At 36.5% G+C, this 25,965-nt stretch overlaps 1 protein-coding gene across 1 annotated transcript in view; it reads right to left on the reverse strand.

Moving 5' to 3' along the window:
* RUNX1T1 (RUNX1 partner transcriptional co-repressor 1) overlaps window positions 1-25,965 on the reverse strand; it is a 141,395-nt gene that overhangs the window by 5,696 nt on the left and 109,734 nt on the right. The window contains 2 exon segments of the mRNA XM_010353343.2: window positions 10,775-10,965; window positions 16,038-16,106. Coding sequence (XP_010351645.2) covers window positions 10,775-10,965; window positions 16,038-16,106 — 260 coding nt within the window.

Raw genomic sequence — 25,965 nt, forward strand, 5'->3', positions numbered from 1 at the left:
ATATGGATACACACACTAAACACAGAAGATGCAGGTTTTGATGGGATGGTTGTCCAAACTGTTCTGCCAACAACTACTATGGCATCTACCAAAGTAGTTGAAGACTTTTTAAGTTCTTACTATAACATCCTTTCTTTTTAGGTTTAGTGATCTTTATATGTAAATTCTCCTTTCACTCATACTGACTAGCAATTACTATTTCCAATTTTTTTCCCAATACATATACCACAATTGTCAGACACACAGATATATCTGAGCAGAAGCTCCTTCCTTTTGGATACTAAAAGGAATCACAAAGAAACTACCAGAACCATATCTATATTGGATTAAAGAAATATAGTAATAGTAGATAAAGGATTCTATTCCCTGCTCCTTCAGACTAGACAGGGTGAGGCAAGTCCTTTAACCTCTCTCTGTCTTTAGTTCTTTCACTGCAGCTATTCAGTGAACCTTACAACCAAATGCTAGGACTGTGTTGAAACAACCCCTTTACCTCACTCAGCTCCCTGGAGGACAGGATCCTTGGTTTGTTTTTTCTCCCTGTATCTGAAGCACCCAGAATGGTGACTGATAGATAGTAAGTGTTCAATAAGTATTTGTGAAATGAATGAACTAGACTATGCCTCATTTGGCTTTCAGAAATGAGAAATGCTAAAACTAGCCAAATAACAATTCTATTTGCACACAGTTCTTTACAGCCAATGGAGTTGTTCTCCTGCTCCTTTGTGCCTCAACAACTCTTGGAAGTCAGAAAAGCATAGGGAACTGGGGCTCATCTGGGAGTGATGAGAACAAAACTCAAACCCTAGCAAGTTCGCTGCCAGTTGTGGGCAGTGTTTTGCAAGACATGAAAAAAGTGGGAATGAGGCTGCCAACAGGATTTAAACTTTAAGATAAATGCATCATGAATTAGAGCACAAACATACCAGAGACAGAAGAGCACCTTTTGGGGATAGGTCCTAGGCAGGCAAGGAGGAATGAGGAGGAAACTAACTTTCAGGGGTCCTCCTATGAGTGTAGTGGGGAGGGAGACCTCAGACAGCTGACTTTAAATGTTTAAATGTTCCTAGTTTCTTTGGCAAGACAAACCCCATTATGCTAAGCTATAGTAAGTGATCTTAGCTTTATGCCATTCAACTTTTTATTCTTAATCTTCATTGGTTTTGATTACGTCCTTGAAAAACAAACTTCTGACTACAATCTGGTAACCCCAAACAGCTGATGCCATGTGCTTGTGTGATAAGAAAGATTTTTAAAGCCCTGACATAAGTAGATACTCACAGGTTTCCCTTCTGTGTTCTCTACATTTGCTTTGCTTCCAGCATGCTAGTTGTGTGGCTTAAGGCAAGCTCATGAGCTGCTGACAATACTATACTCCTAGGAAATGTCAGCCCATCACCCCGTGTATGGCTTTACCGCTGTGCAAAACATGCAAGGGAATTTTTAGCAGCCATCCTAACACTGTTAACAAATCAACGGGCTCCCAGAGGCTTTCATGTGCTGAAAACCTTTGAACTCAAGAACTCCAATGTAAAACTTTTAGAAAGAACCCAGCTCCATGTTTTTATTTCTTTAACCATTAGACATTACTATGTTGAGCAGAAAAGCTCAAACAAAAAAACAGAAATAAAAAAGAAAAGAAATTACAATCCCACAAGGAAAAACAAAACGAAAACTTAAAATCTCAAACTCTGGCCAATGACAGGTGTTTTAAGTGAACATTGCTGAGGAAATCTAGAAACTTAGTTGATATGTCAAAAAATTTCATAGGTTAAAATAAAATTTAAGTGAATAGTAGTAGAAGAAAACAATTTATTCCTACTTCAATTAAGAAACTATCTCAAAAGATGAGAAGCTCTGATCAGAAGTTTCATTACCATAACTAGAAGTCTTTCTTTCTCAAAATTAATTCAACTGCATTGCATGCATGTACAATGGTTCCACAAAGATGTGAGCAAATGTGGGCCTGGCCCATCCTTCAAAGCCGCGAGGTATAATACTCAGTGCTGAGAGTGAAGTTAACTTCCTTGAGGTTTAGGCTTTTAGAATAATGCCAGCTGGATCCTGGAACAAGCTCAGCAAATAAGCGATATTCCTAAATTACATCAGAATATTCCAATTAGAGAACAGAGACTCACATCCAAAACAATATTTTAAGGAAATTAAACATCTAATCTGAGTCAAGTGGCTTCTTTAGGAAATACCCTGGTGTGAGTCCTATCCGTTTTTTGGCAGAGGCCCGTTTTGGCAGACACAGGGTGGTAACTGTCCAATACTCAATGGCTCCTTCAGATTGAAATCAGATGTCTGCAACATTCTCAATTTAAACTGATTAAACACACAGACTAAACCAGGTAATTACAGATACATGTGGTGGGAAGTGGAAAGGGAGACAGAATGGGGGCTTCTTTATTTTTTAAAGTGTTTTCAAAGACGGGAACAATTTTACAAATAAAAAAGTGGAATTGTGCCAAATACAGAAACAGATGTTTTGGATCGTGAAGCTGCTGGGAATTGAGCCTTCTTGCCTAGTATTGTCTGGTTCTGATCCAGGAGTTAAGGGGTCTGGCTAGTTTTACCTCTAGTTTCATTCTGAAGTTGTCTGATACTATTCATTTACCACCCACCACTGGGACAAAAAACAAAAAAACAAACAAACAAAAAACAACCTTCAGCTGTAGGAAGTTACAAAAAGAGCAATTTTAATGATCTAGTTAAAAAAAGTCTGCAAATTTTTATTTCTTTTGACACTGCATTGCCGTGAATGTACAGGGGACTTTAGTGAGTGTTCAACTAACAAACTCTCCAATGTGCATATTCATTCTTAACAGCTCATTAGAAAACTGAAAGAGCAATTTCTATTAATATATTTCTTTTGGATGCTCTAGAATTTCCTGTTGGCTAATCCATACCTGCGAGATTGATGCCTGATCAGTGGCACTCAGCCCCTGAACAGTCACAATTCTGGAAACAGCGGAAGGTACAGAATCTTGTGAGTAGTCCAATTTGGATCATTCTAAGCTTTCTACTGTTCACAAAGGTGGACATTGCAAATTGTGTCTAACAGCCACACGTCTATCCACAAGGGTTGGGATAAAGGCAGTCAATGGCTTAATCTAATTTTACATGTTTCAATTTGTGCATTTTATATTCAAGATAGTATTTCCTGATAATTGTTTTATTTATTTATTTTATTTTTAAATGACTGAGCTTCCCTTTCAGGCCTCTAAGGAGTGATGTGACTGAAATTACCACAATACTGTAGAAAGCTCACAGATATCCATTTCATAGCAAATTTCATTCCCAAAGCTCATAGCACTTTATAGTCTTCCCTTATTTGTGATAATGTTATTCCCTTTATGTCATAAACATATTTTCCTCCCTATCTGAAAAATAAGAATAAGTCAATTGACCAAAGTTAGGTTGTGACTCAGATGAAGGATTTGTGGCTGAACATGAACATCCCCTTTGCTAAATATACTATATACAAGGCTAGATACAGAACCAATGGATTGAAGCTTTTGAATGCCAATGCTGCATAATGAAGGTGTTTGACACTTTGTTTCAAATCAGCATTTCTCTTTGTCCCTAAGAAAAATATTTAGAGAATGATCTTTCTCTTATATAGGCATATATCCCTTCTGGTTCTTACTGCAGAAAAATCTTTCTCTGAAGGACAAAATATCTTTTATTTTGTCTCTGAACTGCTTTAAGTCTCTCCAGATCTTACATATCTATAATTCTCCAGAAAAACTTGCACAGAATTGATGTGTAATAAATTTAAATATAATAGAATGATGGTAACTGAAACTCCTCAAATGTTAAGAATCCTACAGAAGGCAACACACTCACTTAAATTCACGTTAAGATCACATCATCATCTACTTGCATTGCACTTGACAATTTAAAATCATTTTCACATGATTGCAGTTTCAGAAATTGGGGCTCTCAAAATAAATAATTTTCACAGTAAAAGGTTTGCCCCAAGTCACAAAAATACAAAATTACATAGCCAAAGTTTGATTCACCCAGATATTTGGATTACAAATCAAAAATACTCTTTCCAAAATGCCACACTTTGTCAATTTCAGATCTTTTATTAGCTCTCATTGTGGCAGGAACAGGTTAGCAGGCACTTAACTCCCAAAAATGGACAGAAATTGAACCATAAAGTTAGAAGCAGCAAAGACGAGGTGTCAGAGTGTGTAATGAAAATGGCACAGGCTTCAAAAGCCAGGCCAACTTCATTTCCAACTTCATCACTTCGTGGCTTTGGAACCAGAAGCCAGTTACTTAACCTCTTGGAGCAACAGAACATGTAAAGCAGGAATAATAACCTCAGGATTATTCAGGATTATGTCAGTGCTAAGCACAGTGCATGATGTTCAGTAGGTCCTGAATAAATGGCAGGTACTAACACCACTCCCTCCTTTTGGTACTGACTGGAAGAAAGAGAGAGTAGATACAATCCTTGCTCCAGATCCAGTACCTTACAACCTTTAGAATTAGAAAGCTCAAGGTCCCATTCAAATTAAGTGCTATCACCCATAGGCACTGACAGCTACAGGGGAAGAACATTAACTTACTTCCCCTCTTACTTCATTAGTGACTGACAATTTCTTCTCCATCTTCATTTGCTGTCCTCAAAATTTCTGAAGATTTATCACTGCTGACTACTTCCCCGTTCTTCCTTATTAAATGCCTCTTGTTGAAATTTCCCCTAATTTTGGTTTCCTAGATACTACTAAAATTCTCTTTCTTATACAATAACTTCTTCTACTGTTTGTTCTTTTCCCTGTAAACAGTTGATAGTGAGGGAGGGAGGGATGCTGGCATAAAGAAAAGGAATATCCTTTCCTTCTCATGCTGCCCCTTGTGAGATCTTGTGGTTTCAACAATCAGCTGTAAGCAAATTACTCTCAAACCTGCTTCTTTTTGTTATCTTCTTCCTGAGTTTTGTGCTCCTACTTTCAACTGCCCGATCTGAGGATGCTCCTCTAAGTCAGTATTCCCTAAACCCAACTCTGGTGGGTCCATTTCAGTCTTTGGCAACACTCATGCCTAAAACTTTGCCACTTTATTGCAAACCCCTCTTTCCTTAGCCCCTGGAACCATTCAGTGCCAAACCGCACAGATTTTACTTCTGTGGTCTCCCTCCTTTCCTTTCCAATCGCATAGTCACTACTCTAATTCCCTCACCACCCTTCCTGTTAGGATCATTTCTTAACTGGTTTTCTTCTCCGTTTTCCTCTTTCTTTCTTATATATACACACTGCTCATTTGTAAGGTGACTTTTCTTTTAATAAAACACTTCTCCTCATCTCATTTGCAACTCTCAACCACCTTGCCAATCAGGTAGATCACGGAAACGTTATCCCAAATTTTGCAGATGAGAAAACCAAAGCTTCAAGAGGTGAGCAACCAAAGGTCAATCCTGGCCCAGTGCCCTGTTTACTATACCATGAACATCTACGGAATCAAACGGTTGACCTCTTAATTAAAAAAAAAAATATATACTTAATTAAAAAATATACTTAATTAAAAAAAAAAAACTGTACATATTGTATATTATATAACTACATATATATATACACACACACATATGTACATATATATATATAAATTGTAACACAGCATCATAGCTCATGCTCTGAGAGCTCCAGATTTTTCTGGGAATCAACTGGTCTGATGAGATTGTGAAGGCTTTGATAGGACCCATGCTGTGAGGCCCCTATGTTTTATTCAGAGTCTACACAGGTGGCATTTCCAGTTTGGGCCAAACTTCACAGATCCCACTGAGGTTGGTATAACTGTGCAGCTCTGCACCTATGTAAGAATGATAAATAAAGGTTGTTTTAATCTGGGGGGAAAAACATCACTTTGGTAGTTTTAAACTCTAAACAATTAGAACAGTAAAAGTATTTATCTGTTTCTGTGCTCACTTGCAGTTTCTTGCTTCAATCACCCAAGCTAGTATAAGGTATGGATCTCAAAGAAAGCTGTAGAAGTTTCCTTGGAAATAGCTGCAATCTGAGAGCATTCACTGGAAAAAGCTTTATCTGTACACAGATAGGAAATAAAAAATGGAAATAAATACGGAAAAAATAAGAGAGTTTAAGATGATCAGATTCAGTGAATTTCTGATTTATGCTAATGCTGGCATTCTATTCCGGGTTAAACATATAATCACTGGGAAAAGAGAAAGTACAGTAAGCATCACATTGCTTAGATATCTGCCGCAAGTCCAGTGTCATTCTAACTGATAGTAATAACAATTATCAGCCTATAAATCCAAGTAAAGTTTGAGAACTAGGTAGAAGTAATCATGACGTCCAATGAAGAACAGATACAGTAGTACGCAATCAGGAAAAAAAACAAACAAAAACCTCCCACTCCCACCACGTAGCTACTAAGAAGGTGGCCTGAAAGCCGGGCTGCCTGAGCTAAGGACCAACTCACACTTACTGACCACGAGACACTCAGCAAGTGGCCTAATCCCTTCAAGACACAGCTTTTTTTTTTTTTTTTTTTTTTTTGAGACGGAGTCTGGCTCTGTCGCCCGGGCTGGAGTGCAGTGGCCGGATCTCGGCTCACTGCAAGCTCCGCCTCCTGGGTTCACGCCATTTTCCTGCCTCAGCCTCCCGAGTAGCTGGGACTACAGGCGCCCACCACCTCGCCCGACTAGTTTTTTGTATTTTTTTTTTTTTTTAGTAGAGACGGGGTTTCACCGGGTTAGCCAGGATGGTCTCGATCTCCTGACCTCGTGATCCACCCGTCTCGGCCTCCCAAAGTGCTGGGATTACAGGCTTGAGCCACCGCGCCCGGCCAAGACACAGCTTTTTTATCTGTAAAACGAGAAAAATCGCACTATCTACTTTGTCAGAGTCGATGTGAGAAGTAAACGAGCTAAAGTGTAGAAAGCACTTTATACCATGCCTGGTGCAGAGTTAAACAAACATTGTAGGTCGTCTTATTTCATCTCAGGCAAAACAAACTTCATGCAACCTCCAGTAACTCTGCTGACTGTGGGTTTCCATGAGCCTGGGACAGCCTGGTTTACCGGACTGGTCTGTCTCAGCAAAAGCAACCTTTCTTACTCCAAAAACCATCCCCGTTTGGATGATAAATTTTACATGCCCCCGCCCCCTACAAATAACCATGAGTTATTCATTCCTGCCTCCAAGCCTTCTTTCTGCTGGTCTCCCAAATTAAATGTTCTCAATTCCTCTCCTCCTTCTGAAACATTTCCACTGCCAGTCTTTCAGAACTGCTGTTTTTTCTAAGCAGAATGAGTATCATTAGCTCCATTTTATACATGTGAAAACTGAGGTAGGAAGAGAAAGGGTAAATTCAGAAATTACAGACAGAAGAATTCAGAGATATCTAGAGTTAACACAAATAGCCCAGAAGAAACATAAATGGCCAAGCTAGGCCTAGAACTCTGGTCTTCTGATTGCGAAGCTTAGATTCCTTCTTAAAGTCACTATGAAGCAGAGAGAGAATAATAATGTGTGTATCTAACCACATATATATTGTTACAGATTTGGACTATACGGTTTATACCTGACCTAGGTAAGAGATGGGCAGATGTTTACAATAGGTGATGGTGTCAAATAAAGAAAGGGAAAGGGAGAAAATAATATTGTTTCAGTAGGAATACTTTAGTATATATTGTGATTTTTTAAAAACTGTGGGAAATATGAGCAGATAATAATATATTGTGTTAAAGGTTTCAAAAACACTATTTTAAAAATCTTTTAAACAACCTTGCAAGGTAAGTGAGTATCGTCCCATTCCTTAAGAAGAAATGGAGGCTGACAGGAATGAAATGAATTGCCCAAGGACCTCCGAGACAGTAACTGAGCTGGGGCCATAATTCAGGACTTCTGGGTCCTCCTCTCAGATACTTTCTGCCACACCTATCTGCCTCTGAGCTGTGCTAGCAAAAGATGATCATCTGATCAGATGAACATGGCCTTTAAGAGGTGGGACCATTCAACTTATCATTGAAGACAAGACACTTGACAGTGTAAGGGGGTGCTTGTAATAATTATACGGGGACATTAGGTGTCAATGGACAGTTCCACCCAAAGTGGGAGGTGTGGTTGCCCTGAACCCTAGGTTACAGTGCACTCTCTGGTAAGTTTTGCACATTAAACTTCTAAGAAATGGGAACTTTCGTTTTTCTTAGAAAACAGAATAATTCATAAAATACTTAAAGCACAAGGCAGGCCAGGCGTGGTGGCTCACGTCTGTAATCCCAACGCCTGTAATCCCAGCACTTTGGGGGGCTGAGGCGGGCAGGTCACAAGGTCAGGAGATCGAGACCACGGTGAAACCCTGTCTCTACTAAAAATACAAAAAAAATTAGTGGGGCGTGGTGGCGGATGCCTGTAGTCCCAGCTACTCGGGAGGCTGGGGCAGGAGAATGGCGTGAACCCGGGAGGCAGAGCTTGCAGTGAGCCAAGATTGCACCACCGCACTCCAGTCTGGGTGACAGAGCGAGATTCCGTTTCAAAATAAATAAATAAATAAATAAATAAATAAATAAATAAATAAATAAGCACACGGCAATATGGACCTTATTGGGTGTAAAGAAGTCTTTTTTCCATCTTTCTTTCTTCTATTCTTGGGAAATTATTTACATTATTTTTGGAGAAAAGAGGCTTAATCCTTCTAGAGATGATTCCTCCCCAGGTCTTAAAAGTGGTCTTGCAATTTAAAGAATAAGAAAACAGACCTAAGTTGCCGTCTTTATCTGCATCCAAAAATTATCTTAATGATCCTTATGAAAAGCTCCTTATTTCCCTGTTACAAAACAACAGGGACTGAAAGCATGCTGTGAGATCCTGTTGGGGCTCTGCCATTTCCTAGCTGTGTAATTTTAGCCAGGTGAGTTTCCTCATCCATAGCATGACTCAAGGTTCAAGCCATACACTAGACACTTCCACTCTTCTTCAGATTATGATAAAATCAAAGCTTTTACAGGTTCAGTGCCTTTCTCAGAAATCACAGAATTGTAAGAACTGTAGCCAGGAATGAAATTTGATCCTCTGAATTCCAAACTCTTTCCTCTATGATGCTCTGCTTTAAAATTATTGGGAAAGTGTCATTGAAGACACTGGTAATGTTATATTAAAGATCAGTTCACCAAAGAGGTCAAAAAAAAAAAAAAAAAAAAAGAAAAACAATTATTACAGAAGATCATTCTTATATAAGTAGTAGATATGACTGAATAACCTATCACGGATACTGTTTACTGTTTAACAGAGTATATTTATAATGCTAAATATTGGTGTCAAGATCATATATTTTCTAAATAGGTTTTAGGAACAAAGACACAAAGCTTATAAATACTGAAGGAATACAGCATGTTACTGCCTGAATACAAAGACTTAATTGACAATTTCTTCCTAGACATCTGTCTTTAGAATTTGGTGACCTAAAAAGTACTCTTAACATACCTAACAGCCCTAAAATATTCATGTGAAAGTGATAGTTTTCATGATGACATCAACTGTGCCTCACGATATTGCTCATTTGAACAGAGAAGGACAAATTCTCCTCAAAAGATGCTAATAATGTTTTTAAAATAAAAAACACAAAACAAAGTTCTTATATCTTAGTCACAAGATACCAATAAAACTGAATTTATGTCTAGTTTAATTGAACAATGGAAAAGTCAGCAGTTAAAGGGCAGATAAACTTCCCTTTGTCCCTCTTTTCCTGAGAAACTTTCAAATGTTGAAAATCAATTCCTTTTGTCCCCTTGTTATTCATCTGCTACACATTAAATAGAAATTCTGGGCATTGAGTGATCCCTGCAGAGTCTTTCATCTACAGAAAAGCCTGGTACAAATTAAATACTTACTCTCCCTCACAAATTATAGATATGTATTGTAGTAGACCATTGATTTATCAGTCCATGCCATTGCGAGTTCAGCTTGGTGAGAGCAGCCCATTGTAGTCCTTTATCTAAAGTTACTCTGGGGTTAAGGATTGTGATGCTATGTTAATTAACGTGGAGCATTACTATTCTGCTCTGATTTTGCAGGCTATATTTTAAAAATCATTTTGTTGGATATTGTGTTTTAGTTACTTTGCAGATCTTTGAGCCATTTAGCCTAGCTGTGTGTGTGTGTGTGTGTGTGTGTGTGTGAGAAAAATATTATACTGGAACAATAATATATGTACTATTACCTCTAGCAACAATGTTACGCTATGAAATTACCATCATATGGGTTATCACAAATAATATGGAAGTACAGACTGTCTCCAAGATCTCTTAGAAATATTCAGTTGATGCAAACATTGTTTTAGCATTGGACTTTAGGACCAATAGCTAAGGCAGTGATTTCAATCCCAAGCCTGCCAGATGTCTTTGGAGAACATGGCTTACACGGTATCTATTAAATCCCAATTAGAAAGCAAGCATACACATATGCACATGCACACATACACAAAACACACACACACATAGAAACACACAAAGCCAAGCTATGAGTCTCTAAATAATCCTGGGAAGTTATAAGAATTTCACTTTAATTGGTAACCTACCAAACATATTCAAAACCTTTTTTGGCAAAGATTAGGTGTTCAATAAAAAGACAAATGTGATCAGCTCTTGGCAAATTTCACGAGTACCTTGACTTTCCCCACACTGTTTTAAATTTTTTTCCAAATATTTGTCTAAAGTGATCACCTTGAGTAAACAATGAGCACTCTAATGAATGAAAACTATCTTGTTTATTTGGAGCCTCCCAAGACGCCCCACCTCGCTTGAATCCTCCTGCTGATTGATAACTGCCAGCGCGTCCTCTGCTGCCTGACGCTTGGCCTCGGCGACCGTGCGCTCCATCTTGGCCCGCTCTGTCGTGATCATGTCGTGGGCTTTCCGCTCCGCCTCAGACACAGCCTTCTGCAGCTCCGTCATCGCCTGGCGCTTCACCTCGTTGACGGCCTCCTCTGTGTGCCAGTCAGGCCAAACCAGACAAGAAAACACTCTCGGTTAGCCCAAGTCATTGGATATGGATTACTTTTCTTTTAATTTTTTTTTTTCTTTTCGAGTCAGGTCTCACTATATTGCCCAGGCTGGTCTCGAACCCCTAGGCTCAAGTGATCCTCTGCATCAATCTCCCTTAGCAGCTGGAATTACAGGCGCCTACCAGCCACCATGCCCACTATCTGATTACTTTTTTATAGAATTCTATAGAACAAGCATAACTCTCATCCAAATTATTGGGCAGTTCCAGCAGTCTAAAAACTAGCAGATCTTTTGCCATAAGGGTGAAAATGTTTCTTTAACTTGAATTTATGGAAATATTTTTTGAAACTCCTATATCATTATTATAATTTTTTCATCAAATTGATGCCTCCAGAAATGATTCTGAAACCAGATAAGAAGTTAAAGGACAAGGACATTCGCAAGAAATCTGTCTGAACAATTCAGACACATAAAGTTAGTTTTCCACAATGGTATAAGTTAATATGAATATAGGAGAGTCCATAGGTCAAGCATTCAGAAAAAAAGAGAGGGAGAGAATGGATTTTACACACAAACAAGTAAGTGCAAACTATTAGTTGCTGGTATAATCTACAACACAATAGTGAAAAGGTAACTCAGATAGCAATTAAGTTACTACAGACCTTTTAACGAAAAATCAATGCTATAATGGACGATCCAGTTTTACTTTTGAAAAGTCATTTCCTGAGTAATGTAAGTATGTGCCTTTATAGATTAAATGATAGAGGTTTTAAAAAATAATCTCATTTTTACATTTTAAGTTGCTGTCCATTTACTTTACCAAATATATACAGTGGTTTTGCATAACCAACTGTTGCACTAGACAAATATAACTGAATCATACGATGGGCCAAAACAATCAGGCCTGACTGAGTCTGCAAGGTGTCAAATAAGCTCTTTATTTTTGGCTGAGGAAAGGGTGCAAAGATTCAACTAATGTACAACATAAGATTGACAACTAAAACAAGTAATTTCCATTAAAAAAAATTAACTGTTCTAACTAACAGGGGAAAATATCCTCCCCCTGAATTCGTTTATCTAATTTTCATCTTTATTCAAAGCAAAATGACAATGATTAATTGAAAATTTAATAAGCACTAATTATTAACTTGGCAAACCTAGTACCAATTAACACTCTATTAAAACTAATTATGACATGTTTCATTCAAGTGTTTGCACTTAATTGTTTCACCCACTTAAAAAGCACCTTAATTAAATGTTCTGTTTAATTAAAAACATAGATTCCTAATAAAAATGTTTTACTGTAGATTAAAAATGTAAGAGATGAAAGTGTTCCTATGGTTTCTTCAATTCTTCTGGTGGTTTATTTCACACATCTATCGTCCATGACTTGAGAATCATCAGAAGCTCTCCACTACTAATTAACTGTCATGACTTTTGTAGCCTCTGTCATTTTAGCAGCATTATATCTGAAGTACATTTCTTTGCAATTACTATCTGTTAGGTTTTATAAACTAAAATATAAGTAAAAGATCCATACTGGAAATATTAACTAAATTGTATTAAGCCTTTGTTAGCTGCTTTAAGATATGCATTTAAAATCTGTGTAGAATCAGAGTATTGCAAACAGCTTACAGCACCTTCTTCACTAGGAGGTGAAAAGATGCCTTTATTACCCTATCATAAACGACTTGGGGCACAAGGGAAGTACTGCCCTTCTAACTATACAGCCAGGGTCTAATTTAGTTTGAATATTCAAGGTGAATTAAAATTCTATCTAAGTGGTAATACAGGACAATAATTTTTGCTTATGATCAAAGCTGTAGCTTGACTAATTGTATATGCAAATCAGGCAATTTATATTTAAATTATGCATTCCTATTCTAATCCCACAGGCATATACAGATCAGCAAAGAGAATTGGTAGGACATTTGCAAGGTGCTTGAATATTTATTACCAACTGCAAACATTCTCTGATCGTGTAAAAATATACTGAAGAAAACATTCAGTTACAAATTTAAAACCATCTTTATGTTAGATATTTTTTCCAGTTTCATAAAGACCCCTTGTAACTTTTGAGTGCATTTGTTACTTTTGCTTTTAAAAATACTACTTTTAGAGGAGAATATGGCCTTGAACAATTGTTTGGATTTCTAATCTTTAAAAATGTGTGTTGTTATGTTATTAATTTATTATTCGGGGCAATGTGAAAGATTTGCATAGGGTCTGTAGATTAAATAAGTCTTGTATCAATGTGAATGTCTTGATTTTGGTAACTGTACTGAAGTTAAGTAGAATATTCTTGTTCTGGGTAAACTGACATTCAAATCATTTAAGGTAAAGAGAAATTATGTCTGCAACTTACTCTCAAAATGATTAGAAATATACATATATATATATTTAAGAGAAAGAAGGGGACGCAAGAGAGGAAAAGATAAAATACTAAAGCAAGTATGATAAAATAAGAGAAACTAGGTGAAAGTTATAGAGGAATTTTTTGTACTTTTTTTGTAACTTTCCTGCATGTTTGAAATCATTTCAAAATAAAATGATGCAAAAAGCTATACAGATGTACTTTCAAGCACAGGGTATACCTGTTGTAATTATAATTTTCTGTGAAAGTGGATGCATTTGTTATGCTACATCAAGTTTTGGGTGTTCTGCCCCTTTTGTATTTTTCAAACACTTTATTCACCTATCTTTTGCGACACAGATAACGTATAATAATTTCATTGCAAAGACACACTTTATAGGTTTTCTTCAAAAAAATTTTTTTGCCCATAGCCAATTTTAGAAACCTAGAATAAAAGCTTTCAAATTGTAACAAGCTGAGTGCAGATGTCACATTCTGCCCTTGGTGTTTTCATCGTGTTGGATGCCTTGACACTGAACACTAGAAATGCCATTTAAGAAGCCTATAAAGATAAATATTATAAGTAGTTACTGGAGATTTCTAGACGAAACTATCATCCATACTTGGAGGATTTAATATACTCCTTAAAATTTAGCATCTATCCATAGAAAACTATTCTTAAACTGTTTTTAAGCAGCAGTTTAGGGATACCACTGTGAGAAGAATACAAATTTAATGTCATATTTTAGATTGAAAACCTACTGTAGATGATAGGCACTGTAACAAATAATCTAAACACTTCCTAGATAAGGTTTAACCCTTCTTGGAGAGGGCAAGCACACAACAAAAACAAGGACTGCTCTTAAGTCCCCAAAACCTAAATTACACCCAGAATTAGGTTAAAAAACCCCCAAAACAGACAGTAAAGAAAAGTAATAGTGGATTCAATAGATAACAATATGACATGTAGGGAAAAATAAACAACTGACTAAGTGGAAAATACATAGTGCAGTTATGAATCTGCGTCCAATTGCTTCCCACTTATGGTAGGACTTCCTTTGTGCATAGCTATTCAAGTTGACTTTCCAACAAAGGTGCTATATTCAGAAAAATCTGTTCTCACTTAATAGCAGTCAAACAAAGACTTGAGCAGATAATAGCACATAAGGAATTTGGATTACACAAGACCTTACTGGCAATTTTTCTTTATGAACTATCAAGAATTTCACTTAAATATACTTAAAAAGGGAAGTGCAGAGAAAAGACTCACTCCTCTGAACATAAAGTCACCCTTCTTCTGTCCAGAATCACAATTATTTGTACCTCTTATTGGAATAAGTTGCACTGACAGCTTAGAAATGGAAGAGAAAATGGTCAGAAGGAAGATGTCCGTCTTTTCAGGTAGGTGGTACTCAGCATATTTTTAACAGCTTGAGAGTACCACATAACTATTATTGTAAATCTGGTAAAACTACACAGTTCAGCAACATATGTATTTTTAACCTTTAAGCTAAATGGACCCATCTAATTTGCATATTGGACGTGCAAGACAGCTTTCTGATTCTTAATCTGGGCTACTAAACCTACAATGCTATCAGATTTTAAAGCTCATTATCACTCTTACAAAAACAGGTATTTCTTGGAAAACGTATAAAAATACTTGGATAAGATACATGTGACTAGAGAGTCAGCAAGTTACACAGAACTACAAACACAGCTGAGTGAAATCCCAAAGAGAAATCTTGTGTAGAAAAGAAACAAAACATCTGTCCCCTGACTCTTCAGTTTGTACTGTTTGTAGAAGTAGCATTTCCCAGTTTCCCAACTCAAAAAGACAAACTATTTTAAGAGTTGGAGTTACAGTAGCTGAAAGCCATAATATGTTTTTCATGGCCTCTTCAACTCTTGAAACAGGTTTTTGTTTCATCTCCTGAGTTGGTTTTCAAAAAGGTTTTTGCTTGCTAGGTGGTTCCACAAAAATTCTCACAGATCTGGACTTCTTTAAGCCCAATAACAAGTCAGTGGGTCATGAGGAGCTTTAAATCTATTATTACAAAATACAGAGCAGCATCTTGTAATGGAAAGCAGACAGTGTATATGAAAAGCAAAAATAAATGTTTAGTAACTTTGTTATTTCACTTAAAAAGTAATTTAGCTCTGATTGTTGAATACTAATTAGTACAGAAGAACAATTTTAAAAGTCGATTGTAACCAAAAAGTTATCTGAGTACTTCAACAAGTCAACTAGATTTGATGTGGGTTTTTTTTTTTTTTTTTTTTTTTAAGAATGCAGGAGAAAAGGCTGAAGTATGCAATTTAATTTCTAAGACACTAGATTTTTTTCACCAAAGAAAAAAAATGCATGCAAGCTAAGACCTCCTATGCCAAGTTTCAGCCTGAAATCATTATGGCCCTGAAAAAAAAAAGGAGTTTTATAATGGAAATATTGCCAGCTTCTCAATTATAGTGAAACTGGCAGATGTTACGAAAATAAAAATGATTTCATCTTGTAATCAGGCCTGGTTTAAGAATATTAATCAGGTGTTTTGTTTTGGTTTGCTTTGTGGTTTTTGTTTTGTTTTGTTTTTGCTGTTGTTGTTGTTAGCAGTAAAATCCTTTCTTGTCATTCCTCACATCACTGCATTAACAACTGCACACAGCTGCCAGAACACGAAACTCATGTTTTTAAACAATTCTTACCAGCTTTCTTCCAGATCTCCTCTGGCACGTATCCAGACGCAGGCCTGTGAAGGAATTCCCGATGCGCGTCTATGAAAAGGATGGGAAGGGGGTGGAGAGAGGAGGAGAGTACTGTAAGCACACTTATGTCATTGTACAGAGTGAAAGTAAGCAATGCCCATTCTCCTGGCTTCTCTACAAAAACACAATTTTAAAAGGCTAAACATTTCACTTCTTGAAAATACACAAAAATAGCAAGGCCTGTCATCAAAGCCTAAGGAAAATAGGTCATTGGTCTAAATGCCCTGCATGCTCAAAGCCAAAGCAACTTGAGTTCATTATACAATATGATGTTTAGGAACACTGTTCTCAACACTTTCTGACTATGGAGACTTCTATAGATATATTTTGTTAAAGAAAATAAATTGTATTTGGTAGTTTTCCTTTCAAGAGTCAAATTGGTGGTTAAAAAATCAAATGTTCAGGTAATGTAATTTCCACAGAGCTCTGATTCTGCCACCTTTCTATGAATAGCAAGCTCCACTCTATGGCTAACCAGTTCTCACACTTAATTAATTCTTAAAAATCTCAGTGAGCATTAAAATTTTTCACACAAATTAGATCATATGGATTTGACAAGGGTAGAAGCCAGAAAGACTCATTGGAATGGATTCACAGACATTCTGTTGAGCAAAGAGAATTAGCCCATGCTTTCCAGAAAAGGAAATGAAGTTCCACATTAAATTAAATGCTGTGCTTACTATGCTTCTCAGATTTTAAAAGTTTAAGAAAACAACTAATAATAACTTTGATACAGGAATGCTAACTCCTAAAATAATATGTTCATGGAAATAACACAAAACATTTTATAGTACTTATATATGCTCGAAAGTAAACAAAGTGCATACAGTCTTCCATAGCTAAAATATGCATTTCACGTCTTCCATATCGGATTTTCAATAAAAGCCTCCTTATATAGAAGAGTTCAGTAAGAAAAAAATCATTTTAACTTTTATAAAACACAATTATTAAACCCATGATAAATTCTGAGGAAAACTGAAATTTTCTCTATGTGTAGAGTAAATGTTGAGTAGCATATATGTTTAAACAATACTTTATCTAATGGTTATGTTGAAGATCAAGACATTCAGTCCAGTCTCCTATATTTTATGGTGCTACACAATGTCAAAAATAAAGAGAAGCACGATCAGTTTAGCTAAGTATATGTTATTACATTTGAATGCTTTAAATACATTTGAATGCTTTGAATTCTTGCAGGGCACATAGATTATCACCTGGCAAGAACATTAGATTTTCTCAACTATTCTGAATTAGCAAAAATTTACTATAGCTTGGTAAGGAATATATGGAAACTCTCTATATCATCTTTGCAATTTTTTAATCTAAAATTATTCCAAATATTTAAAAGTTTATTTTCAAAAGCTTACACTGTGATGTCATGACTACTTAATAGGATGGACTGGAAATATCTATGCATTCTCCTGTGTGTATTCATTTCTATAAAGTAAATGACAAAAATAAAAACGTTTTTACTGAAGTAACTTTCATTCTTAAGGCAAGATAAAGCTGGTACATAGACAACCTAAGAGTAAATGTGATATAATGAATTAGATTTATCAAGATTATCTTCCTTACCACTATAACTATTTCCAGAAGAAATAAAGTGCAATCAAGTTCATATTTAGCCATGCGACACAGTACAACACAGATATTAACTTATGACAACATTTAAAGACAACTTTTAAGGAGAAAAGACTTTGATTTAAGCATAATTTATTGGATAAGAATGAGAACAGATCTGCAAAGTCTGAGGAAAGAAAAAACATGACTCCAAAGTAGCAACTCTTTTTTTCATTTATTGTGTTAAGAAGAGACCTGTAGTTTATAAAAAAATATTATTTTTTCATTATTATCATTATTATTTTTTGAGACAGAGTCGTGCTCTGCTGCCCAGGCTGGAGTGTACTGGCATGATCACAGCTCACTGCAACCTCTGCCTCCCGGGTCAAGCGATTCTCCTGCCTCAGCCTCCCGAGTAGCTGGGATTACAGGCACATGCCACCAAGCCCAGCTAATTTTTGTATTTTTAGTAGAGATGAGGTTTCACCATGTTGGCCAGGCTGGTCTCAAACTTCTGACATCAGGTCACCCAGCCTCCCAAAGTGCTGGGATTGCAGGTGTGAGCCACTATGCCCAGCCTATAAACACTATTTTTTGATTAAATAGTCGAGTATTATGATAAAGAACAGGAAAGGAGATGTTTAGGTATTCAAAGTCCACGCATGAAAGATGCTAATTACCAGCCTCAGGCAACATAGGCTGAAGAAAGTTAGTTCTAGCGTCCAGTGAAGCCAGCTATTGACCATGGAACACTGAGTATGTTAGTTTGTCCATGTCTCAGATGCCTCATCTATAATAAAGTGAGGACAATACTACTATTATTTGAGAGCACTGCTATGAGGATTGAAGGAAATACCTCCTATTACATACACATCCTAAACTCTCATTATCTGGTATTTGCTATTATCCTCATTACTATCATCATTATTATTACTACATGCTCTTGTAAGAATGGCTATATAATTATTTCCTTATAAATAACTAAGGTGAAGAGAATATTGTAAAGTTTATCTTTTCTCTCAATGTTAAAAATCCAAATACCACAAATTTTGAAGAGAACAAAGCCATTAAAGAAGTTTGGATTAAGCAATATACACCAAGTAATTTTTTAAACTCCCAGAATCTATGTTGCTTGGAAACAGAAAATATTTCTATAGTTCACAATTCACTGCCTTTGTCCTTGGAAGCAAAACCTTCAAATTTCTTAGATGACACTTTAAAAATTTTACTTGAGCCTCACCCATGAATGTTTATAACACCCAAATTGACTCAAATATTAACGTGCCAGGCTCAATTGACCTTCCACCTTCTATGGGCTGCACAGCAGGTGTCTTGAGGGTACATATACCACACTGGAAAGTTGTACAATGTTTCACCTTGGCTACAGCTTCCTAAATTTCTCACTGACATATTGCCATGTCCACATATTCTCAAACTTTAACTGACTTAGAAACCCAATAGAAATGCTAAAGCCAATTATGCAAAAGTTTTCTTAATGATAACCTACCTTCTAAAAGACGGTTTTTCAAAATAGCAGAATCTAAAGGGAAATAATTATATATACGTATTTTACAATATCCTCTCCAGTTCTAAGTTAGTGTACTCGATAAATGTCAGGTCTACCAACAAAAAGAACAGAGTGATTGGTAGCAGGTGTACTCCTCAGAAATCTATTTGATACCCTGATAAACACTACTTTATAGCTTCAGAAACCAAATGACTAATACAATTAATATCTCATCTTCTGATTAAGCAGCAGCAATATCAGAATCTATATAAGGAAAACTGAGTTTGAAAAACAAAACAAGGGACAATTCTCTCCTAGGACTTTACTATTTTAGAATACTGGCTAATCTAGACACATCTACCTAAAACACCCTAAGATTCTAAGGCTTAGATTCTAAAGAAGCTAATTCTTAACCGTTAACTTGTCAGCACCTATAAAATATCAATTGCTATAAAAAGGAATCATTGTTCTAAAATGTAGTGGTAAAAGCAAAGACAGAAGAATCTGTACAAGATGGTTTAAAATGTGAAGTGTGTGTGTGTGTGTGTGTGTGTGTGTGTGTGTGTGTATGCAACTACTGAAAGATGAAAACATTATAGAAAAGTCCTTCTAAGTTAAGTCTAGCTTGCTTTGGGTTGCAAATTGCTTGGGGGGGATGTAAGGGGATGAGGATGAAGGGAGCCTCTTGAAAATAATTCACGTCTATAAAGAGAGGAGACCAGGTCGTAGTGACAGAAAATGGTGTAAGAAATGTGAAAGAACAGAAAGAGCAATCTATGATGTATGAAAGAGATGGAAGATGCACTACACTTACGACAGGATGGAGACCATTGGATACTAGATACTGCAAGGGCCGCCATCAATATACATGAAGGGATGAGCTGATAGCCTTTGGAGAAGCAATGTGACCTCATATGACCCAGGACAGCAATGCTCAAAGCTTGGCAGCACCTAGGTATGGCCTTCATCCTGTAGTGGGCAGAGTGAGGCTGTGATCATGATAATATCTATTACAAAAACCATCAAAAGAAAAAAAGAGTTAAGTAATTTTATCTTTACAAAACCACCTACTTTTAAGGATAATACATTCTGAAATCTTCACACTAGGTTTCAGAAGCCTAAATCCAACCTAGAAGCTAGCAACTGCTTTAGGATTTCCATTTTTTACAACAAACATACTTAATGCTCCAGGAAGTAACCATCTCCTCTTAATTTTAAAAGATGGACATATTTAACTAATAGTCCCGTATTTTTAAACCCAATATAGTTAAGTACAGTAGGCATCTGCATTATGAAGTCAGCTGAATAACAGAGATTAATTTCATGATGTGATTTAAAGAAATCAATACAAGGGTACAAAACTCCAAACATTTACATGCAAATATACACAGAATAACTTGCTTGTGTTTTTCATATTCTGAGAGTATAGAAGTGGAACTATTTCATTGGCTGGAAGAAATCTATTTTTCTATAGACTTGTATTATGAATTAGGGTCACAAAGGTACAACAGATTTATTATATTTAAGACAGGAGTCTTTTCTAATCTCTGTGCCTATTAAAGTAGCCAACTGCTTAGAAGTACTTTGTAGATGAAAAAATACTCAATACACAATCTTGAATGCCAAGGAAAAACTTTACTAATTTCATTTACCACTCTTCTTTAAAGTTCATTTCATTTTATTTTTTTAATTTTTTAATTTTATTTTTTGAGACAAGGTCTTGCTCTGTTCCTCAGGCTGCAGGGCAGTGGCACAAACATGGTTCACTGTCACCTTGACCTCCTGGGCTCAAAGAATCCTCCCATCTTAGCCTCCTGAGCAATTGGGACCACAGGCATGCACCATCACGCCCAGCTAATTTTTTGATTTTTGGTAGAGATGGGGTCTCACTGTGTTTTCCAGGCTGGACTCAAACTCCTGGACTCAAGGGATCCTCTCACCTCAGCCTCCCAAAGTGCTGGGATTACAGGCATGGGCCACTACTCCCAGCAGAAAGTTATTTTTTGAGAATGTGCATCTAAATAATAGTAACAGCTAAGCTATAATACATCTACTATGTGTCAGGCACTGTCTCATAAGTTTTTTACCTATTAAATCATTATACAGAAACGCTTATAAAATATGTATTGCCATCCCCATTTTACACAAGGAAACTGAAGCACAAAGAGATTATGACCTGCCAAAGGCCGCAAAACTAATATGGAAAGGAATGAGTAATTTGAATCTAGAAATTCTACTGAGTTTGTGCTTTCAACCTTCATGCTAGATTTCCTGAGGATTTAGAGAGCAATGAGAAATTCCATAATTCAATCATATGACAATCATAAAACTTGCCAGCTAGCAGTATTTTAAAATACTAATTCCTCTACCAACCCACTTGGGACAAGGGATGGTATTAATTCAACAAGCTCCTGAGTTACTAAGCTTTTTTTTTTGAGACAGAGTCTCGCTCTGTCCTCCAGGCTGGAATACAGAGGTACGATCTCGGTTCACTGCAACCTCCTTCTCCAGGGTTCAAGCAATTCTCCTGCCTCAGCCTCCCGAGTAGCTGGGACTACAGGGTGCACCACCACATCTGGTTAATTTTTTGTACTTTTAGTGGAGACGGGGTTTCACTCTGTTAGCCGGGATGATCTCGATATCCTGACCTAGTGATCTGCTCGCCTTGGCCTCCCCAAGTGTTGGGATTACAGGCGTCAGCCACCACTCCCGGCTCTAAGTTTTTTATGAATGCTAAATTTGATTTTTCATTACACTTAAACAAAACTTTTTAATATTTCTATCTCTGGCAAGTACTAAACTCTTAACAAAACAGAGTGAAAGTATTTTCTAAATTTACTACTACGTCATCACAATGTTCATACATTTTTTAAAAGCACAGGGAAAGTGCATTTATATTTTAGAATTTATGTCCAGTCTCTGACATTAGCCTTAAACCTATCATTAGAAAAAAAATTTTGGCCAGGTACAGTGGCTCACGCCTGTAACACTAGCACTTTGGGAGGCCAAGGTGGGCAGATCCCTTGAGCTCAGGAGTTCAAAACCAGCCTGGGCGATAAGGCAAAACCCCATCCCTACAAAAAATACAAAAAAATTAGCTGGGTGTGGTGGAGGTCACCTATAGTCCCAGTTACTTAGGGGGCTGAGGTGGGAGCCCAGGAGGTCAAGGCTGCAGTGAGCCGAGATTATGCCACCACACTTCACCCTGAGTGACAAAGTGAGACCCCGTCTCAAAAAACAAACAAACAAACAAAAAAAAAACATGCGGAAGACTTCTAGAAAACAAAGAGAGAACACACAGATACAAGACAAACTACAGAAAGATTCTAGAATAGTCAAAAGCTAGTAAAAAGGAAAGTAATTTAAAAGAAAAATGTCAGGAGCCAAGAGAGTGATGTGACAACATTCTGAGAGAAAAAGGAACCAAAGACAAAGAAAGGAAAAAGATCTACTATGGAGATTCTGACAAGCACTTCAGAAAACATACAAAGTGCTAACCAGCAACTGTCTCTCTATACATACAAAAGTAATTCTACTTCAGTGGTCAAATCTCTCAGTTCTGATCACATTATCTTGCTCTTCTTCTGTGAAGTATACCATGTAATAAAACTTAAATGTATAAATAAGTCATACTTTGAAAATAGAGACAGCTGTGTTAAAATTTGCTTTTTAATTTCGTTAAGAGTTGGATATTTGGAGTTTTCCCTGGAAAGTAAATGAGTAACAACAGTAAAAATAATAAATATCTATTATTTCAAGAAAACCTACCTTATGAAAAGTCTTTCAAGATGTCAACTTGCATTTTATTTAAAGAACAGAAATACCATTATGAATTCAGTGTATACTCAGTTACTCAGTGTTAAAAACTGTTTCAGAGGTTATTCAAAAAAGAGATTTTAGTATCTTGGGAAAACCCTTTTTTTTTTTTTTTGAGACAGAGTCTTGCCCTGTCATCCAGGCTGGAGTGCAATGGCGTGATCTCGGCTCACTGCCACCTCCGCCTCCCAGGTTCAAGTGATTCTCCTGCCTTAGCCTTCCAAGTAGCTGGGATTACAGGCATGTGCCACTATGCCTGATTAATTTTTTGTTGTTGTTTTTTATCTTTAGTAGAGAAGGGGTTTCACCATATTGGCCAGGCTGGTCTCGAACCCCTGACCTTGTGATCCGCCTGCCTCGCCCTTCCAAAGTGCTGGGATTACAGGTGTGAGCCACTGCGTCTGGCCAGGAAAACTCTTAAAATTCAATTAGTAATAGATTAATTGAGTTATTTTACTAACCCCCTATACTCACTTAATACTACAGATATATTTCAAAAGTGAGAATGGGATTGAGTTTAACAAGTACAACACATCAGTCATGAAAGTTACATTCTTCTCTATGAAGTCCCCAAATATAATTTTAAAATGCTAAGAATGTGTGTATGACTAAAAATTCCCAGTGTTTCCAAGTTAGGGATATAAGTAGGACAATATTTTGAACCAAAGATATCTTCTATAATATATTCTGAAGGTCTCATTTGAGACCAGACAGTAGTTTAAGAAGCAAAAGAATTAGGCTAAAAGAAATACATACCACTGTGGGATATGGAGATCTAAATGTATATAAAGATATAGACATAACCATAGCTTTATCTGCACACGTGCACTCCATTAAACACTTTCCAGCCACAGAAAATAGATGTATCAGCCAATAATCTCCAATCCTTTCATTACACACATCAATTCATTCAACTCCAAAGCCTGGAAGAGGAACTTAGAAAGCACTTAATGTAAATGATTGTGGCCCATAATTACAAACCACCTGTCCTCTTATTTACAGCCATAGCTCTGTCTCAGAAAATAGTACACAAGGCTGAAAGAATCAGCTAGTAAGGATGTACAGTGAAAAAAACTGTCAAAACACTATTGGATGCTAAAACTTGCACACTGCAGAGTTCTACATAGATTTTCTCTAAAGTTATAATAGTGTCTTAATGGCAACTTAGGATTCTGTGTCCATAAAGAACATAATGTCTTAATGTTGTCTATAAACAAAGAAATTAAATGCTGTACTCTTTGACTAATATAACCTACAAAAGCTTAAAGCCAAACAAACATCTCAGGTTTAACAAAAACAAAAATCCATTGAATATCACTAAAAATAGTATAGTTTGCATACTTTTAAAAAGGAGTTTTTTAAAACCAACTTTATTATTTTGGTTATGTAACAGGGACAATGAACCTCTCTTCCTGGAAAACATGATATACACCTATATCACCAGAATCTGACTGTAGCAGTAGTGACTATACAAAAAATGGCCCTTGTTCTATGTGCTGATAACTCACTGAGGTATGAAGTCTGATCAATTTCGGAGATGTTTCTTTTACAGTAGATGGCAGATGATAGCAATCTGGTCAGTTTGGTCAACTGAATTGAGGTAACTATCCTATGGCCTTAACACTAGCTATTCACTTGCCTTCTTCCACTAGACCCAAAGGCCCTCAAAGAAAGAAATGAAGACTCTTTTTCCTTCATTAGAATGCCTAGCACAATGCCTGGCATACAGTAAGCACTCAGTAAATAAGTACTGACTCAATGAATGTGTTCAATACAATAAGCCAAACTAGATGTTTTAACTCCCTAAGTTTTACTTACTTTAAGGCTCTCAGTTTTTGCCTAGACTGGATAGTTATAAATGTCTCCCCTGTCCTAAGCAAATATCTCATGATTAATCAATTTTTGTTCATAATAAGGAAATAAACACAAGACTTTTTTTTTCACTCTGCTCTAAATAGTTTGGTTTCGACCAATACTAGGCTCAAACCAAATGTAATTCTGTTTTCGCTGCCTGCCTTACTGCGACCTGACAAATACAGTTTTGTCTTTAAAATATGCTTTAGAATAATACTGGTTGGGTAAATTAAGTGACTTAGACTCTTCCATTATTTAATACTTCTGACAATAGGCATTCAGCATTCAGAGATTAGCAAAAATCTACAAACCTAAGTGCATAGAAAGCTACACTGGCTGGGAACAAATTGAAAACAATAATGTGATAAATAGACAGATCATATATTTCAAGTTTTTAACTTTTGATAATCAGTCATAATACTAATGAGGCCAAAGTTATGAGCTTAATCTGCACGTTTTGCAGCATGGACAGTACTCTAACTTGAATTAGCAGATGGGTATGGGGCTAATCACATAAGAGAATATAAGAGAACAAGAATCCACAGAAATCCATCTAAGTAAGTTTACTCAAAAAGTATTCACACGTAATAGGTGGTAATGTCAGCGACAAAACCATATTATTAATTTAGGTAAAAGTTCACAGGCCACACAAAAATTCTTTCAGGTTGACGATTTCTTTCAACATATATGGGATTATATTCTATCTATAACCCTAACAATTCCCAAATATCAATAAGTAATACAATTACATACTAACATTCCATTTCTAAGGCACATCTATATCCTATTATAAAACTAGAATTAATACAATCATGATCAAGTAATGCAAGTTAAGATCAAATCAAAGGAAGAGTGCTGCATCGTTATCATTAATTTAAAAATAGCTGTAGGCAAAATATATAGTTTTTAGGTCTCTCTTTCTGGGCAGGGGCTGTTGAGAAAAAAGTAAAAAAAAAATACACACACACACACACACACACACACACACACATATATATGTGCGTGTATATCTGAGATTCAACTAACAAGACTGTCTTACGGGCTGTTTCCTGAATTAATAATTTGAAACATACATCCCCGTGTGCAGTGCTAACATTGGTATGCAGTGGCAGAATTCACTAGAGATCTTGA

The sequence above is a fragment of the Rhinopithecus roxellana genome, chromosome 9 (assembly GCF_007565055.1).
Source record: "Rhinopithecus roxellana isolate Shanxi Qingling chromosome 9, ASM756505v1, whole genome shotgun sequence".
Lineage (NCBI taxonomy): Eukaryota > Metazoa > Chordata > Mammalia > Primates > Cercopithecidae > Rhinopithecus > Rhinopithecus roxellana.